General features: G+C 34.8%; 1 protein-coding gene across 1 annotated transcript; it reads right to left on the bottom strand.

The window, feature by feature from the left end:
* Positions 1-1,975: 1,975 nt before the first annotated feature.
* LOC149422142 (glycerol kinase-like) lies at positions 1,976-20,278 on the bottom strand. Its single transcript, XM_089633116.1, has 9 exons — positions 19,970-20,278; positions 15,860-16,107; positions 14,985-15,158; positions 13,624-13,771; positions 11,090-11,226; positions 9,948-10,196; positions 8,435-8,604; positions 7,282-7,417; positions 1,976-6,223 (listed from the first exon to the last, which is right to left on the bottom strand). Exons 2-9 carry the CDS (start codon positions 16,094-16,096, stop codon positions 5,942-5,944), a joined length of 1,533 nt encoding a protein of 510 aa, XP_089489242.1. The 5' UTR covers positions 16,097-16,107; positions 19,970-20,278; the 3' UTR covers positions 1,976-5,941.
* Between the last annotated feature and the right edge of the window lie 251 nt (positions 20,279-20,529).

Below are 20,529 nucleotides of genomic sequence, written 5' to 3' on the forward strand. Positions count from 1 at the left end.
CGTCATACATGATTTTACCGTACATATGCCCCAGGGATCTCATTTCTACAGTATTCAGTCTACTTTCAGCCTTCTTCTGCCAGTTCCATGCCTCACTTCCATATATTAGGGTAGGTACCAGCACTCGATTGTGGACTGCTAGCTTCGCTTCTTTGGACAGTTTTTTCTTAGCTCCAACCTCGTCCAATCATCCATTAATTACCCATTATAACCAAGAACCCGGCCACCCCTACTAAGTCACGAAGCGTAATCAGGAGAGATGGTAATAGATGCAAGTTCAATATTTCCCATATAACATTATGCCTTTTGCCGCCATTTTGGATTTTGATGGTCAAAAGGTATCCCTCAACCAGTCTCTTTCGATCCGGCCCGCCACGCAGTAGGTATTTTTTTTAATGGATTTGATTTTTGCGAAAGTTTCGTTTCAATCTAAATACGCATACATTTCTTATAAACAATTCAAGCAACAAACAGTCGAATGAACACGTCATTTTGATTTGAAACGGTACCATCTCACAGTCATTTCATGCGATATCCGACTCTAGAGACTAATACTTTGAGTTCAATATCACAAAAGATTACGGAATCAGATAAAACCTTGTGATGAACAGTCCACCGATTGCTCTTGATTGGTTCATTAAGTAAAACCATATATAGGGACACAGATCAACTTTGTCCAATAACTTCTTACCTGGATCAACACACTACGGGAATAGATCAATATATATGAGATCAACATAAGTATGCCAATTTAGGTAGATCAACATAAATTATGCATCCGATTTCCATACAAATTTAGAAAATTTTATGAACAGTATATCAAATGGTTTTTCTGGCAAACTGGCAACATTGATAATTATTGTACCACTGTTGTCAATTCATTCAGATGTATTCCACAATAGCCAAGTTATATGGTGTTAAAGGTGGATCAACATAGTCTAACAACTTCTTACTGGATCAACATACTACGGGAAGAGGTCAATATATATATATATATATATATATAAACAGTTCACATACTATAGGTTTATTTGTACATAATATTATATTAAATTATGTATGTTTTGGGAGCCAAGAAAAGTTTTGACCGTGTGACGAAAGTATTTGTTTCGGTTTTTTTCTTCCTTATTGTTTCAATTTTTCATTAAAATGTGTCATGGAGCAGGAATGAGTCTGAAACGGATACTAAACGAGCATGAAACGAACTTGAAACGAACATGAAATTAACATGAAATGAACATGTAAATGAATGCGAAATGAACACGAAATGAAAGCAAAATGAACATGAAAATAACATTAAGTGAACATGAAATGAACATGAAATGAACATGAAGTGAACATGAAATGAACATGAAGTGAACATGAAATGAACATGAAGTGAACATGAAATGAAAGTGAAATGAATGTGCAATAAATACGAAATAATTTTAAACTAATGCAAAATACAAAAATCATAATTGGCCAGTTAATTCTGTATAATATTTTTTTATTACATTTAATTATCATGAATAAAAATTAACAAATAAGGTATCAATCAACAACAATGCGTGGATAAGTCAAATTGGAGCTTAGTACCTATATAACAATATTATTTAAGTTGGCACCACTGACATCATGACTATAGTTGACACCATTTTTTCTAATTATCGAGAGTAGGTATGCAGCACCATCAAGCGTCACAGAAAAAAGCTGGCAATGGCGGAAATTTACTTCACCACTAGCAACACAGATCAGTATTTAAAATTATTTTTTATCATAATAAATAATTCACAACGTTTTATAGAATAGCTGCAAACAAGTTGCGAAAAAAGTTCAATTGAAAGTAAACTTTGTTTGGACAATATTTTTTTACGACAGCCAAAATGGTTTTACATTAAAAACAGATTAAAATCATTTGATGCAAACATAAAAATAATTCATCAATAATATACAAATAAAATACACCGTTAACAATTTTTTTTTTTTTACAAACTAATTAACAAGTTCAGATAATGTTGACTGTGGTAAAAAAAAATGAATACAGTATATTTTCAGTACAACTTCTTTTTTTCTTTTATATGGTATACAGTGGTACCCAGTGAATATCCCAACAAGGCAATCCTGAGATAATTTTTCAATCCATAACAAGGATCAAATATTATGTAGGTACAATATTTTCTTCTTCTCCTTGGTGTCCTCTCTTATATTTATTAAATAATATAATATGTGAAAAAATCCATTAAAAATAATACTTTTTTATTCCCCAACACCAGATTTTGAACCCAGAAACTCGGGGATCAGAGCCAAAGAACCTACCACTATGCAATAGAGGACTTCAAAATGACTTGAAACCAAATAATGTATGATGCGATCCACTTGCAGGTACCAGAAAAAGGGTGTGACTTTGTCAATTTTTTATATTATTTGTGTCGGAAAAACTTATCATAAATGGCACTTGTTTGAATTATCGAAATAAATGTAAAAAAAATTGTATATGTGTTTAGGAGTAAAAAAAAATTAAAACATGGTGATCAAAGTAATCTTTCAGAGATGAACTCAAACAAAAAAAAAATAATATTCAAGTATAATAAATACCGATATAATTTGTTTTGTGTCATTAATAATCGTTCAGGAATTTATTAAATATGTTTAAATTTTTCTCTATCCGAAAATATCTAATAAAAAAAATTATATATTAAAAAGAAGCGAGTAATTTTCTGAATGGCAGAGAGAATCGTGCAGATATCGGTGATGATCAAAGTCACCCCATATTATGGTACTGAATGTGAAGATGATATTCTGATATTTTTACAATAGTCGTACCCTGTATAACATTTATGTCAAATTAAGACAACTAAGGTAAGGATTCCCTTGTGCCCTTTATTTTTATTTATTTCCATTAAGAACTCTTTAACATTTATTTTTAAGTACCTAAATGTTATTAAGGCACTGTAACTGAGTATATTTTGTACTTTATGTTGGCACAGGAAGCTTTAATAAAAGATTTCCATTTGACCCGGTCTTTTGAATAATAATCGTATGAAGGTGTGTACATAATAAAATAACAACTTGTGACGAAGAAAACTAAAGACATTCGTTCGTTAAAGTTAACAATAAAATTTGTAAAAGCCAGCATTGATTGCATTCCTGTTCTTTATACACACCAAACAAAAAAAATTAATGCCGGTTAAAGCTCTAATAATTAATATAAGATTGTTGCAAAAATCTAACATTGTGCAGAATTCACACAGCAAAAAAAATTACAGTAAAACCTCAAAATAACATTACACAGAATCTTACATAGACAAAATTACAGTAGAGCCTCAAAATAACATTACGGAGAATAATACAATGATGAAATTACAGTAAAACCTCAAAATACCATTACTTAAATATCTTATAAGGACAAAATAAAAGTAACACCTCAAAATAACATTACAAAGAATCTTACAATGACAAAATTAGTGTTAAACCTCCAAATATCATTACATATTTATAGAAATCTTATAATGAAAAAAATACAGTACAGTTTCGAAAAAACTTAACAGAGAAATCTCAACACAGAAATACATCAAAATTTCGAAAAAGAATTGCATACAGAGATATCTCAATACAGATTAGCTTTTTAAAACCTTAAAATAAAATTAATAAAAATTAAAATACAAAAGTGCGATAAAACCATATTACAACAATTACAGTAAATGTTAAAAATAATATTATTGAAAAACTTCTGTATAGCAAAATAACAGGAAAAAACCATGCTAAAAGGGACACGTGTATACAGAAAAAATCCACTTTAACTCTTGGCGTGCCACCACTAAATTTTCGCAGTGCACCTTCTAATTCTATTTTCAGAACTTCTTGTTTTTTGCAAAAATTATATTTTTGTAAATTGTACCGTCTTACCAGATAATGTGTTTATACCTACATATATTTAAATAAATCGTATACAATCTACCACATGTAGTTTCTCCAGAATAGCTAATTATATTCGGAGAATTTTTTTTTAACATACCATGGTATTTAAGAGGTTAAAAGCGAAAGCCAATAAAACAACCTTAGAGTGAAAGCTAGGCAAAGTTGAAAAGTTTTTTTAAATACGGTATAAAAAATTACAATTGCACTAGGAAAATCAGGATAAAGAGATTCTTGCTTGTGTAGTGGTGTATTTCCAGGAAATTTCCCCTCTTCCTAGATCTAGCTTCAATGAAGGGACTGTGGGCAGGTGTTCCAAACTAGTTAGAACCAGTTTGAACCGTTATCGGTCTGTACATTGAAACATACGCTCTTTAAATTGATTTGCCTGTACAAGGTGAGGTGCAAAATTAATGTTTTTAATAAAATATCTAATTTTTGTAAAGGAGAACTTACTTTATAAATTAGTCAACTTGCGGATCCATAACCTTTCAAGTCCATATTTATAACACAACAAGACGATACTAAAATTGATAAAATCATATCAGTTCTATAAAAAAAATATTAACAAACAAAACACGGAAACACGGAGTTTCAATTAGTTGCAAATTTTATTATGAAAGAGGTGATTATTTTTTTCTCCGCGCCAACCAACAAATATTATCTGTAAACCAGAAAATCTTTGTGTCTGAAGCAGTAACCACGTTTCTGAAATAATGTATGTTTTATGTCAATGCAACTTATTTTCAACTAGCAAGGTCATTTGTATCAGGAGCTATCATAAGGTGAAACATTTATATGTATTTTAGATGTTTGCCCGAGAGGCTTTTACAATTAAAATATATACAGTAAGTACATAAATGGTGAACACGTAATGTAATTTACCATGTAAAAATGTGGATATACAAAATAATAAAGAAAAAACAATCAAAAGATTAAAAAATAAATAATTAAATGTCTTTTAAATTGGGTTATAATAAATTGTCAATGTTCGAGGAATGTTCGTTTCATTGTTCTTCAAGATCGCTGACAAAGCGGTCGGGTTCAACAGAGCGCGATGGAACTTAGAATAAATTATGTTTTTGCTGGCATAATCTACGCGGAGTTCAATAAGCTAACCTCATAAGCTGTACAGTGGTACAATGAATTTTTACTACATAAGGCATAATTTAAATTAGATATTATTTATATCTTCATCTCCCAGTTTTATTCATTCGACTTCTACACTTCTATCGGTTAATTTCTTCAACGGCAACCACAAGAACCACTTGCGAACCTAATTGAGTTAGAAACCATCGATAAATTCCAAATACTGCCGTGAGCCAGCCAAATAGAAACAATGCCAAACAGCATTTACCACTGACTAGGACACTGAAAATCTTCAGGTGCCCCAGTAGAAGCGATCCAGAGGCAGAACGAGAAAGAAGTGAACTGACTGTATGGAAGCAGATTGGAGCAGAAGAAGGCCTGAAAACTGGAGACTATTTACTAGGGACTGGAGAACATTTGGGAGGAGGCCAAATTAGTGATTTAACACTGTGGTGAATATGATTAAAATGAAGCAATTAATGTATCAGAACTGTGACAGTTGATGATGCTGGGTGCTTGTACCAAGATAGAAAAGACTCTCCATTGACCAAGTCAAAATTATAAAATTAAAAATACTGAAGTCAACAATAATAACAAAACAAAGTTAATGTCAGTCACAGCGTCAACCACTGAACAGAAAATGCCTAGAAATGTTATCTTTACTGATTGTTCAAGAAAGAATTTCAATATTTTAAAAACATTCTATCAATTTCACCAGAAGAGAGAAAAACTGCTCTTACTTCGGTCACACCAGACACGCCCACAACATTAACTATAGGTTTGTCTCTTCAGTGGCATCAACTGTGTCATATTACCTGGTGTGTTGTCATCTATTGCTTGTCAGGGATTAAATTTTAAAAAGTTCAGTTAAACCAAGAAATCCGTTATAACACTTTTTCTTCTCAATGTATCTTTGTCTTGGACGGTCTACTTTATGATGTTATCCGTGAGCAGCAATCTAGGACTTGTTGGTAATGCTCCAGCCGAGCGAGCGCTTGAGCGCCTTCTTCCACTCTTTGTACTTGAGTTGGCGCTGAGCGTGCGTCATGCGCGGTGTGAAGCTCTGTCCCTCCTTTATGATGAAGGTGCGGTCGGGCGAGCCGTGGCCCACCGCCCACTGCGCCGCCATAGCTGCCCCCAGTGCCGTGCTCTGCGTCAGACCGGCCTTAACCACATCGAAACCGCCAAGGTTGGCCTGCGTCTGCAGCAGAAGGTCGTTGTTGGTCATGCCACCGTCCACCTGTACAAATTACCAATTTGAAATAGGGTAGAAATTGGTAAGTTCGTGATACTAATTTCGCGGGGTTACTGCCAAAAGTTGGTAACTTACAAAAACATGTTTTGGAGTAAACTCAATTTTATTTTAAAGTTTAATTTAAATATAAAATCAGTGTTTTGGGATATAGTGTTAATGTTAATTTTTAAAATCCATTAGAGTGTTGTTTGTTGAATAAACATGCTTATTTTTATAAGTGTTTTTACAATATTTTTCTAATCTACATATTTATTATTAAAAAAATTAAGTTATAAAGTTTTATAAAAAAAAAACAGTAGCTAAAAACCTACTTAACGACATAAGAGGGGACCCAACTTATTCAAGACATAGATTATTATAATACATAAACATTAAAATCATCACTAACTCAAAAAACCAAAAATGTAGTTACCAACTTTTGGCAGTAACCCTATGATTTACTAGATGATAATAAATTGCTCCGTGATACAGGGCCGGCCCTGATCCAACAAGGGACCTGGCGCAAGTCAAATTTTGACGCCCCTTATCAAAACCAGTAGACGCCTAAGTAGGTGATCACTGTAATCTATAATATTCAGATGATATGTATATTTGTTTAGCTCCGTTTTATTAATCGAAATAATTAATAATTCGTCAGATCCTTGGCGCCTTGAAAGTTCGTCACCCGGAGCAGACTGCTCCATGATACTTATTCTGTAATACTATTTAGTGATACTAACATACTCTGTGATACTTATTACTCAGTGACACTAAGCTATTTCATGATACCTGCTAACTTACTCTGTGATATTTGAAACTTGATTTATTTTGACGTTCCTTTTAGGTCGCTCCCTCAGGAATCAACATTGGCTGCGTGCAGTAAGAAAGCGTGATACCGAGAGCACTCCATTTATCATGCATTTTAATCAGTACATCATGGGGGCACAGCAGCTTGCTTTCAGTATACAGGCAAGTGTTAAGTGGTTTCAGTAGCTTTTCGGTATTTACCGCGTCTGAGATTTATTTAAGTAACCAATTAGTAATAATTCAAAGTGTTTGGATACCTTCAGACTCTGGATACTGAGGCCACACTGTTTACTCATCACGTCCATGATGTCCTTCACTTGGAAACAGATGGCCTCAAGAGCTGCCTTGACTATGTGATGATCCTCCGTGTCTTCAGATATACCGGCAATGACACTGTCCACAAACAAACATCCAAGATTGTACTAACGATAAAATTCATTCATATGAGTGTTCCCTTCATCAGTTTCCTTATTGCATATCCGTGTTGAACCAAGGGACTCCATTGACTGGCTGAATAACCTCAGCATACCACATCAACCTCCACTAACTCTCCTCCACCATATGAAGAAGAAGAAATATGTATAAAGCCTTGAATAGTGATGAAACGGACAATTCTCCAAAATTATAAGCTTGGATGGTACCTAATAATAAGAAAAAACTTGGAGACTTTGAGTTAGCTAACAATCATCCCGGACATTTCATCAAAATTTGAACAAAGGGTAAAATAGAGGACGATAATGATAATAAAGCAAGTAGAGGAATTCTTCATTCTCCGAGGGTTATTAAAAAAAACAAGAAATTGCGCTTACGGATAAATTTAACAAATTACATACCAAAAACTAAAAGCAGATACCTACAGCACTTGATGTTTGTGTGAAAATGCGGCAGATTGCCATCACGACAGAGACCGGAGACCGAGACAGGAGACACCACTTGTCTGGGGCAGAGACCGTCTTGCCTAACTTGCCTAACTTGACCGTGATACAAGACGGTATGCAAACTGAACACCTACGATCAGCCAAAGCAATCTTAGTCTCCCGTCTCTCGTGATGGAAACCGCCACCTTAATAATGCATTATTACTGACTTAAAATATTAGTGACTGGCAGATTTCAGCCGAAACCGAAAAACTGAAGCCGAATTACAGTTAATAAAATTAAATATTTCAATGGCAGGTAAAAAACCAAGAATCTTTCTCAAATACATAGTAGTAGATATCCCCATTAAAATTTTCTGTAAATTGTAAAATAAGAAGCATGCACACACACATTATTAAAATAACTGACATCACATTTGTAGAAAAAGGCACCTTGTGTGAATCACATATTGCACAATTTAACTTCCTTCTAAATGCGACTATTTTATCAATTTTAAAATATTACACAATTAAATGAGATAATTGATGACGTACCCCCTGGCCTCGCTCTGCCAGTAGGGAGCAAACAGTCCACTAAAGGCCGGCACGAAGACCACGGAACCGCAGTCGCTAGCCTCTTCCACCACGGCCTGCGTGTTGGCGATCTCGTCCAGGATCTGCAGGTTCTGCCGGAGCCAGTCGAGGGCTAGGCCCGCCACCGCCACCTGGCAAATTAAATATTACAACAATATTAATAATATTCACCCAAACTTACGGTACTCATAAACGAACCAGACCTTAGACAAACCAACTACTCAATACTTGCAGAAACTCAATGAGGGAACCAGTAGGACACTAAAGGGATGTTGCCACCACAGGAGATACATCAGGGAGAGAAAAAACATTGAGCTGCAGGAAATGTGAAGAGGATGAAGAGACTCCAACTGGAACAAGGCTCAGCTACCTGGGAAGACAGTTAGTGGAACCAGGAAACATAAACAACCCTGATGAACTTTATCAAAGGGCCCGGGTTACTGTTAAAGGAATGAGGCGAAATAAAAGATTGGCCTGAATGCTCGGGAACTATGGTAAACCGTCTCGTAAAACTCTTTTAATTTCTTTTTTCACAAGTTCTCAGTCAAAACTTCTGTATTATGTATATATAAATCTAAGTTTTGGGTGTGTTCCTAACTCCATAGCATTAGACGATCACAAAATTGACAATCACTGCCGTTATTAATTTTTGACACTTGAACAGTCGTCGTTAAATGCCGATTTTCAGCCGGTTTCAGCTTTTGATCAAATTTTGATCAGCTGACAGCATAACAGTCATGATGTTACGCATGTTAGGTGATTACAATATGATCAGAAGCTAAAACTGGCCGAAAATCGGCATTTCACATGATTCGTACGTATGTAAAAAATTCAAAATAGTGCCGATCGTCAACATCAAATGGAATTTTGTTTGAAACACCCCAAGCTTAGGACGGGTTGTTTCGGAGAATTTGAACAATTCATCAAATTTCAACCTTCATTTTCCAGTTCTGTGAAAGATTTTTTCAAGTTCTGTTTTTTCAGTATTGTCAAGCAACTAGCCTACAATGATATAATAACAGAACTTGAATAAGTCTTTCACAGAATCCGAAAATGAATGTTGAAATTTGATGAATTGTTCAAATTCTCCGAAACAACCCGTCCTTAGAGTTTATAAATTAGAAATAAGATTAAAAATACAAACATACACATATTATACATGGTGTCCGGACACTACTGGTAGAAACGGGAAACTGGGAAAAAAAACTTTTATTTTAGCTTTGCTAAAAATTTCCAACGTTGGAAATTTTTAGGTCAAAATTATTATTGTTTTTTAAAATTTATCCAAGCACAGCTCCAAAAGCTTTTTACCAGTTTAGTTGCCCAAAAAAAATTTAATGTTTTAAAATTAAAGAAAAAACTTTTTTGGGTCTCTAAGTGAGGTAGATTCCCCAGTATCCCGCTTGTACCACTAGTTTCCAGACACCATGTAAATAATTTGTAGTGTGGACGATGAATGACGAAGCACACTCACCGATCCCTCCAAGGCGTAGCAAGCTGGCGCTCTGGGCCCCAGCTGATAGGCCACCGTGGTGAGCAGCATGTCCGTGTGGATGAGGTGGTTGGTGCCCACGTTGTACAGGATGAAGCAGCCCGTGCCGTAGGTGGCCTTGGCATCCCCCGCCTTCATGCACTGCTGGCCCAGCAGGGCCGCCTGCTGGTCTCCCAGGCACCCCGCTATCGGGATGTCTTTGCACGGACCTTTTAGAATTTTTCCATACACCTAATAGAGATTTCAAAATCATCATTATTATTATTAACGCCTTACATACAATATAATCTTTTCTTCCTACGGTGGAGGAAATTTGGTGGGGCCAAAATGAGCTGAGGTTATTCAGCTAGCTAATGGCATCGGGAGTCACTTCAATCAGCACAGATAAGCCATAACTGGCCAAGGGGACATTCTTTCATTGTGTGTTCTTTTTTTATATTTTTTCATCTCATTTTATTCTAGGTATGACTAACTACCATTCGCTAGAAACCCGTAGGTGTTTTGAAATGATAAAATATTTTATTAAATTTTATAAACGGCCAGGTATCGAACAGTGAGATTCTGCGGCAAATTAACCTATTTGTACCGGAGTCTCACACTGGGGGACTTCATTTTTTTTTAAATTTTTTTTATTTTTTTTTTATTTGTATAAAGATTACATACAATATTATTTATACCCGCTAAGCTACTGCAAGTAGCTTGTCAGCAGGAGATTAGTTGCACCTATAATAATAGTATAGTACATAAAATTAAAATAATCATCAACGCTTTAGCGTAGTAATACATACATTTCTATACTATTACAACTTGTATTGTCGAGGGAGTTGTTCAAATCTGAATTCAATCAAGTGGAGGGCGACCCGCTATCTGAAGACGGTATGTAGATGAGAAATTCGTAGTATTCTTTGAAACATACAGTGAATTTACAAGATTTTCGGCACTACATGATAAATGTGTCGATGGTTCTTTTACAACAAATTGGGTAATATTACATTAAATATCTAGTAGTACATAAAAGGGACTCAGTACAATGTGGAAATTCCTTTAAGAAACCTAGATTCCTGATGGAAGTTCACAAAAACTCCACAATGTGGAGGTAAAAATGATTATGTATCAGTACAAACCTCAGAGCTGGATCGTATCTCCGGAAGTACGGAGCGGGGAATATCGAAGAAGGAGAGAAGTTTGTCGTCCCACGTGAGAGTCTGAATGTTCATTAACATAGTCCTCGAAGCATTGGTGACATCAGTTATGTGTTTTCCTACAGTCAATATCAAATATTAAATCTTTGTTAGGTCCGAAATTATAATGAACCGAAAGATGTAGCCACTAGCGTACTACATGTTCCATACCTAACCACATAACCTCAACACAGGCTTGTCCTAGTGAGGTTAAAAATTCTAACGTAAAAAAGATAAAATATAAAGAAACAATAAATAAAATACCGCTAAGAAAAGCCTATTTTTTTTTTTTTTTTTTATATTAACTCCACACAGGAGGCCCTGAAGAAAATAATTTTCCTCAGGGCCTATGTCATCTTTGGGGATGCTGTGTGGAGGGTCTTTTTGTGGAGAGGAAGGAGTGAACATGGGTCTTGAAGAGTCCCATGTTGTAGGAGGGAGGAAACACAGAGGCCGGCAGTTCGTTCCACAGCCGAGCTGTTGAACTTAAGAACGAATCGTAGAAGCGACCCGTTCTCATGTGACAAATGTCAACCGTGTACAAATGTTGGGCGCGCGTTTGGCGTGTATCCCGACTATGCACCGGTGCCGAAGGGATCAATGACACTAGTTCCTCAGAGCATCTTCCATTGTAATACCGATAGAACAAGGACAGCATACCTACCTGACGCCTGTGCTCTAAAGACTGCAGTCCGTTTGTTAAGATTGGGGAATCTAATAAACGGACCGCCCGTTTTTGCACAGAGTCAAGGGTTTTTTTCAGGTATTTAGGGGCTCCGGACCAGAGATGGCTGCCAAATTCGACAGTAGGGCGCACTTGCGATTTGTACAGGGTCAGCAGTTGTGTACTATTAAAGTATCTGCGGGCCCTGTACAGTATGCCCAGCTTCTGAGAGGCCAACTTTACTCTGGCTTCGATGGAGCCCCCGTACCTGAGCTGGTCACTTATAGTTACACCAAGCATATCAATGGAAGGCCTGTTCGGAAGATTGCTTCCGTTGAAGGAGACTAGATTATCATTTGGATCCCTTTTAGACGTAATCAGACAGGATTGGGTCTTTGAAACATTAAATTCGACGAGATTAAAAGCCTATAGCTATACCTAATGATATCAGGTTAACTACCAGAGAGTAAGAACTTATTAAATAATTTGGTAGGTTAGTGGCTAAGTGGATAAAAGCGTTGAATTACCACCCCAGGCACTGTGGGTTCGATTCCAATACTAACTATGTACATCCTCCATAATGACACAGACAACATTTCTGGTTAGCATAATGGATGTAGGTTTTTAATGAAATATAGTCAGGTTATTCGAAAGCCGGAAACCGGAAATATTTTTCTTTCTATGTTAAAGTTAATGTGACTTATTTGAAACATTGCTTGTGAAAACTAATTTATCATCTTGCTGCATACTTCAGACATCTTTAGTTTGTGTTATTTCATGACCTAACTGCCACTAATAACAATTTCTTTCTGATAATTAGATTAAGTAAATTACATTAAGATTAATAATAATCTGATTAATAAGATATTAAAATTTTATGATTTAAATAATATTTAATGTCGCTGAATGAATTCTAATAGAGCAGATCAGAAAATGTTTTAGTATATGTAGTAGTTTTAGTATATTGTCAATTGCCAACAATACAAATATTTATTTTTTAAATTAATATAAATATATTTTTAAATTTTAGTGCGTAGAAAAGTATTTGAGAAACCAATCTGAAATAAATTTTCAGTTGTATTGTGCTTTTCCACAGAGGAATGTTTTTAATATTACAAAAAAAAAAGTCATTGGGTTATAAAATGTATTAGCATGCTGATAAGACCTCTAATCTTTAATCCGATTATCAAAGTGTGGAAACTAACCAATATTATCTGCCAACTTAAGATAAACGGATAACCATCAATCAAAAGGGAGTGGAATTTGGACAATATAGTATTTATTACCATTTTGTGTTGAAAAATCTCCCAAATGATACTCTTTCCAACATAGATATATAAATTAATAGACCAGCCCATCAGGGAAACCAAGTTGCATGGAGCGAGGAGGCGGCGTGACCGTAGCCGTCTCTGTGATTTGTCAATAAACGAATCTGACAGTATGCAGGCAACTCGCTTTGTAATGCGACTATTTACTCCTCGAAAATAAAATCTGCTTACAAATGACTAGTCTTTTTTACAATGGGACGTAAATTGCTGGCTGCTTAAAATAATTAACAAAATTTCAGCCTTTTTTTCCAAAATTGAATATTACTCTATTTAGTTACAAATGTGTTATAATTTACCCACCTCACTCATTTTTAGCGTTGCCAAGTTAGGCGATTCAGTTAAAAACGAACATTCAGGTCCTGCGCAGAAAAGTCACACAGTGAACTGCGCTGCAAACCGTCGCCATACTTTATGGAACTTTACTTGAGATATTACTTAGATTAAATGTGATTACCCGTTAGAATTCAAATAATAGTCGCTCTTACCCGTTAGATTCCATAATAACCAGGCGTCCACATTTCCAAAAAGACATCTTTCTTCCTCTACTGCTTTCTTAACATCGGCCACATTATCCATCAACCAGTTTAACTTCACAGCACTGAAGTAAGTGGCAATCCTGAGACCACACAATGGCTACAACAAAATTGTTACAAGTTAGATTAACGTTACCCTTGGGGTAGTCAAAAAACTCTAAAATGAAATTAATTGTATGTATGATTTATTTTAAATGCAGACCTTACGGTTTTTGTATTCCTACAAAATCTATAAACGCAAAAATTTAATGTACCATTTAAAAAATAAACTAAAATACTAGATTAAAACTATTTTTTTTATTATTATTATTTGTAGATATCATTCCTTGCCACAATAATATTTTTCGTACTGGAACCATATCCAGAGCTGTAATCATACATCCAGCGGTGATGAGCACCATTTCACTCGTTCGCCCTATTTCCAAAGCAGCGTGAGGGGGATAACTAACAGGTACCAAATTTACATACACATGGTAAGTCAGTACAACCCCAGCCGTCTGCTGGAGGCCACATTTGTTGATGAATGAAGAGGTTTTTTTTATAAAAGTAACTTTGTCTATCCCTTGGAATAACAAGTTTCCATCTGACATACTACATCTTACCAATGACATTAAAAAAGATATAGACATGTCATAGAGATCTTAAAGTGGCAAGCAAAAGATACGGTAATTGCCGTACTTTCGATTTAGTACAAAACTGTCATGCGTCACGTGAGGTTATGTGCTATCTCTAACCAAATCTCGTGTGTGATGAGCAAGTATTTGCATTATACGGCAAACACTAGTAAAAGCCAAGGAATGACATTTCATTTGTAAATGCACGCAAATTACCTATTATTATAAATACATAATACATTTATTTTTATTGTTTCCAAAAGATTTTCAGTGCCATTAGAGAAAGTGAGATAGTGAACGTAGCAACGCATAAGTATTAGAAGAAGCTAATGACAGCAGGTCTTCTAATACAGCTTTCCATATTCATCTTAGTGTAAGTGAGTAAGCATATCTTGTCATCTCAAGCACATCCTGATGTAGAATGTTCGTAAACGCTGCCCGGTCATATATCTACTTTGCTAGTGCACACATATTCTTTGAATGACTATATATTTACTTGAAATGTAAGTGTGTTTGTTACTTGCCACATTTTGTGAGACAATAACGTGTCTACATGTTTGTAATGTTATTGAGAGTTACATATACATTTTAAAAATTGATTTAAATAACTATTATAGAGTTCATGTTCGTAGAAATGACATTTGGGCAGTAAAAATATAAAAATAAAAAAGGTGAGATATTAGGAATAATTCAACTTACTTTTAAAAAGTTTTCATTGCTGTTGTGCGGTACTTTTAGTTTCATTAATTTATCAATTGTGGAGGTGGTTCTGTTGTCTAACCACAGGATAGCACTGTGCAATGGTTTCCCGGTAAATTTATCCCACACAATGGTCGTCTCCCTTTGATTTGTAATGCCAATGGACACTAGATCCTGAAATCAATCATATAAATGATTTAATTATTGTGTATAGTAATAATAATAATGTGGCATTTATATAGCGCAGTTTAGTGTCACTTCACTTCAAGCGCGCTACACTATGAGAGTTGCTGTACAGGCCAGTACCACTCATATAATGTGTAATAATCCATTTTACACTCTGACAAAAAAAGAGGGTTCTGCAATAGTTTAAATTACTGTAAATGACAACACCAAGACCAAAGGCAAAATGTTGTAACTTTAAAACAGCAATATGGTCCAGATGCATATTACACAGAAAATAGTGTAGCTCTCAAAGTAGTGAGATAATTGCATGAAAAGGTGTTGAGTACATATCAAAAAATCCATTTATCAGATGTTCAATCAAAATTAAAACTATGTGGAACAAAACACATGCATTAAGCAAAATTTATAAAGGCAAAGGTTACGGTGAAAAATAAAACTATGCTATTAAATTCAAGCTGCAAACATAACCTCACACCTGAATGTACCATAATTGTTCTAAAATCGTCATAACTTGGTGTTGCCATAGTATTGAGAAATTTTAGTTACAATTAAAAAATTTCTACATTATAATATTGTCATACTGTAAGTATTACATACATACAATACATCATATTTTAATTCTAGTGATTAATTTTTATCACTAGAATTAAAATATTTTATACAAAATAATTAATTAGTCAGTTACAAACCTTAGCGCTCCCTCCCAAAGCGACCAGCTTCTTCATGGCCTCCTCTATGCAGTCCTCAACCACCTCCAGGATCCTCATGGGGTCCTGCTCCACCTGCCCCTCCTGCGGCGTCTGCTGCTCTAGTAGGATCTGATGCGAGGTAACCACCTCGGAGGAGCCCACCTTGAAGATGATGAAGCGGGCGCTGGAAGTCCCCTCATCGATGGCGCCCACCAGTGGACCGAGCGGTGAAAACATTCTGGACCCAACTGATGATGACAATTAAATATTATTACAAATTTTAATTTGTTGTGGGTGGGGGGAGGTGTGGTACCTTGGACATGGTTGTTATATGCATGTTTTTGTATATTGGCGCCATATTACTTTGAATTTGACAATAGCAGTTTGAACACTTTCTGCTTGATGTTAATTTCAGATGGCAAAAGGAGTGCGCATGTATGTGAAGTGATTTTGAAAATTTTCATTCGGCGAAGTAAGTTTTTTCAATTTATTTTTTTGTAAATTTATGCCACACTATGAAGTTTCCTGTGTGAATAAATAATTGTGTAATTGAATGAAACTGTATACATCTATAACATTGGGTTATTATACATTTTTTATTCATAATCTAAAAAAATCTATCACTTGTTTCTGTTATTTTGGCATGTTTGTATCTTGGATATAACAAACGTATTGTACCTCGAACATGGCCAAGGTTAAGTGCATTTGCCAAGACTGTGTATGCTATACTTATACGTTTTATAACTTTACGTTTGCAATACTGTGTATGCTATGATTAGCATTCTATTGTAATTAAAGCAAACCAGTGAATTTAATAATATTTGTTTTGCATTAGCATACCTAAATGACACCATATTACAATTTTTAAAATGTATGTCCAAAGTACAATATTCATATTTTGTTCAAGGTTCAATACCCCTGTTACCTTGGACTTAAATCCGCATTTTTTATATGGCCTGAAATCACAATAAATATCAAGATATTTAATTTCAAACACATACATTTCAGAGCATTCTCAACGGATGATAAAATCAAACCAACTAAAGTTGGCGATTGTACCTACAACCAGTAAATTATGAAAAATCAAAACTCAAAATAGTTAAGGCCGAATTACACCTGCTGAGCAACTTATTAGAAAGTAGAAGTGATCACACGTAGAAGTTACAGTGGGTGAGAGTGGTCAGTTCATTGAGATAAGTTTAATGTGCTGTTAACGTAGTTTCGCGATGGAGGAAAAAGAGAAAAATTAAGAGAATTTTACAGCAACAAACGTCGCACACTTCTAAAAAAATCTAAAAAAAATTTTCTTTAACTGATTGACTCGGCAGATCGCACCGACCGAGTGAAGAGCGAGTGAAGCGCCGGGTTGCGTATTCAGGTGGAGAGGATACTTACTCGACTGAGTCATTAAGCCATGCTTCTATTCACTATCTCACCTGAATCTCTCGCCAGTTTATAGGCTTGTCTCGGTCGAGCACTCGGCAGATGTAATGCAGGCATTAGACTATTGGGTAAATACAGTATGCGTGCCATACTGATAACTAATCGGCCGATAGTCAGCAGACTTTTAATGGTAATCTAACATGTTCGAATCAGCCGTTGGCAATAGTGAGCTGGCGGTCTTTGTTTATACCTATGCAGTCACTTAAGTTTCTATTTATTTATTTATTGGATGATTTGTATAGCGCCGCTTTTGTGAGATATCACCTCAGGGGCCCATAAAAGTTCATTAATAATTGTAATTAAAATATCATATCATGAATTTGTGCTCCCGGAGAAAGTCGGGATCCAGGTGTCCAAGTGTTGAATAATTAAGAAAAACGTGGATTTTGCCTTAAAAATAGATAAATATAAACCGATATAAAAATCTCATATTAGCAATAAACATTTTGTTCCATCATACTATGCAATACCTCTGGAATCTGTTATAATCGTAATTACTACAGTCTAATTTTTTAGCAAAACGAAATTTTATAAATGTATGAGTACACAAATTCAAAAAGTTTCGAAAATAGTAAGAAAATTGTTATTTCTGTTGTACGCCGCCAATCTGAAATCAAACGGCCAAACTTATTTCTATGTTAAATTTATGTATAGACACAAGCTGTAACAATCTGAAAATCAACTGAATTAAATTGAGATTATAAACAACATACTAAGTCTTCCTTTTTCCCAATTTTACATTTCTATTTCTCAATAATAATTATTTTTTTAACTCCTTGACACTCCAACCACCATATTTATCAACCATTTTATTTTATTTAAATCCTTAAACCAATATTTTTTAAATTATGTCTCATAGCTGTCATCTCACGCAAATGATATCCTACCACACTAGCGCCATCTGCTTTGAGCTTTCCAGAATACCTGACATTGAAAGGAAATCGAGCAGCCTATCAAACTTTTTTATTTGCCTATTTCAAATCGTTGGGTGTACTCACATTTGTCTTCATGCTGGTTGAGCAACCGATTAAACTGTTGGCTGATCAAAAATCTGTAGTCTGCTATTTTTCTCTTCCCCATATTTTTCCCCTCGCTTATTCTTTCAGCCTCACAACAAATCACTTTTGGTGATGCCAGTCCCAATAACTCCAGACAGTTGGGAACTGTTGAGACTCTTGTGCGGGATTCACATAACATATCTAGCACAACTATATTATGAAGACATATGAGTCGTGTAATATCAATCTATACCCGCTATATCAACTTTCATTGATTTGGAGAAAACCGCAAAAAACTGTGACATCTCTAGCGTACATAAGTAATTGCATTACAATTTTTTATATAATGAATTGGAGTAATAAAATATCGAAAAGCGTTTATTTTTCTATATATGTCTAGCAATAATTAAGTAATTTCGATAAATAAAATGGATAAAGCGGATTTTGATACTCACTTCGTGATTTTGAAAGTCAACTGAGCCGACATGGCGGGTTTAGAAACACACGCGTAGATCATTTTGACACACGAGCGTGGCGTCAGAGCGGCAGCCATACTGTATTTTGGCAAAATAACTGCTTGTGATTGGATGAATCCGATATAGCGCGATTTGATAGTAACTTTCTGTATGATATAGCGGATTTGGTTTCTCACTCGCAGTTTTAACATGGTTTTTGGTCGTGATAAGGAGGGTTTTGAAACTCAATTTTAGGCTCCTCTTGTTGCTCGCAAAAATGTGAACAAGATGTCATACTCAGATCATTTTGTCAAAAAATCGGATATAGCGGGTATAGAAATTATAGGATTCATATTGAAAGAATTGAATACAACTTTAGGTAAATATTTACCTGACAGCTGCTTTTTAATAGGCACAGATATTGAAATAATACTTCCTTTCAACTTAATTACTACTAGAAATAATTATTTACGTCGGGAGAGAAGGTACCTAAAAGATTCATTAACTGGAATGTAGACCCCCAGAAGGTCAATTATTTCCTACACACGGTACTCTGTTGTTGAATTCCAACATATTTTTCTAATTGGATTCATGCTATGTGGAGGTTTTTTTAAGGAAATGAAAGAGAAGAAAATCTGGAAAAGAAAAAGGTATGAGGGGTGGGCAGAAACCTGGTTATCAGTGTGTCCAGGAGTGACGGACGTTTGACTTCATCCCCCCCACTGCCGTACAAGGCAATGGGTCAAGAGAGTCCTGTTGGATAGATAAAAAGATCTATTCCATATCACATTCTATTTTTATTCAAAGTTCAAAACTTCCCCATTCCCTCTGCCGCCTTTTAGATTTTTTTTGTATGGAAAGACTTTTGTGAAAGTTTCGTTTCAATCTAAATACGCATAAATTACTTAATTAACCCAAAATAAGAAACTTATAACCTATTTTGTGCATTTAAATACCTAATTGTTTCTTGTTGTTTGTTGAAACAAAGTGTATTTCGTGTTTAGTTAGTTAAATAATTACCGAAATAAGGAGTCGGAACATACAAAACTAAAAATATTTCATAGGTAAGAACCCAAAAATAACTATAATACATTTACTTTCACTTCCCGGTATAATAGTGTCAACAATTCTTTCAGTCGGTTTGCTTATAAATAATCCTAACCTAAACAGGAACAGCTAACTAAACTATCATTAGGAAAAACGAATACACTTACCGATAACTGTTTTTGAAATATTTGAATTCCAAATAGGTATCACATGGGTTTACATAAAAAAACGCGATGGAAAAATTATTACGACACGAGAGAGCTCGTAGTCTGTAAACACCAGTAAACACAATATGAAAGAAAGTAAACAGATGATATTGTTTCACTGACGCAGAAATGTTATAATAAATAAGGTATTTTAACTGAAAATTAAGCACACCACTTGTTGAGTTATACTTGTATCAGAAGTCATTCTACAAATATGAGGATTTCATTTATTTTAAATAGAGTTTTGCAAAACGTCAAGAGAAAAGGTGAAAATTTTGACAGCTAAATATTATTAGTAATTTAGCTATTCTAATTGTCTATAGATGGCAGTAAAAATTTAAAAAAATACCAATTTTTGTACATATTTTTATAGAAATTAATATTTACTGAGTAATTTTTATTTATTTTGAAAGAATGCTCAAAATATTCAATGCATTTAAGATTTTCACACAACACATTGTGTTCAGACAATACGATAATAAGAAATAAACAAATATTTTATACTTTTACATTATGTGAAC

This window comes from Hesperophylax consimilis, chromosome 7, assembly GCF_061612785.1.
Source record: "Hesperophylax consimilis isolate HC1 chromosome 7, BYU_Hcon_1.0, whole genome shotgun sequence".
In the NCBI taxonomy this organism is placed as follows: domain Eukaryota; kingdom Metazoa; phylum Arthropoda; class Insecta; order Trichoptera; family Limnephilidae; genus Hesperophylax; species Hesperophylax consimilis.

Bases quoted from the DNA above. Each gene is read 5' to 3' on its own strand.
- LOC149422142 (XM_089633116.1), bottom strand. From the start codon at position 16,096: ATGTTTTCACCGCTCGGTCCACTGGTGGGCGCCATCGATGAGGGGACT. The intron at 11,227-13,623 runs GTAAGAGCGACT...TATTGACTGTAG, and splicing joins GTTATTATGGAATCTAACGG to GAAAACACATAACTGATGTC. The intron at 8,605-9,947 runs GTGAGTGTGCTT...TTAATTTGCCAG, and splicing joins GCTACGCCTTGGAGGGATCG to GTGGCGGTGGCGGGCCTAGC.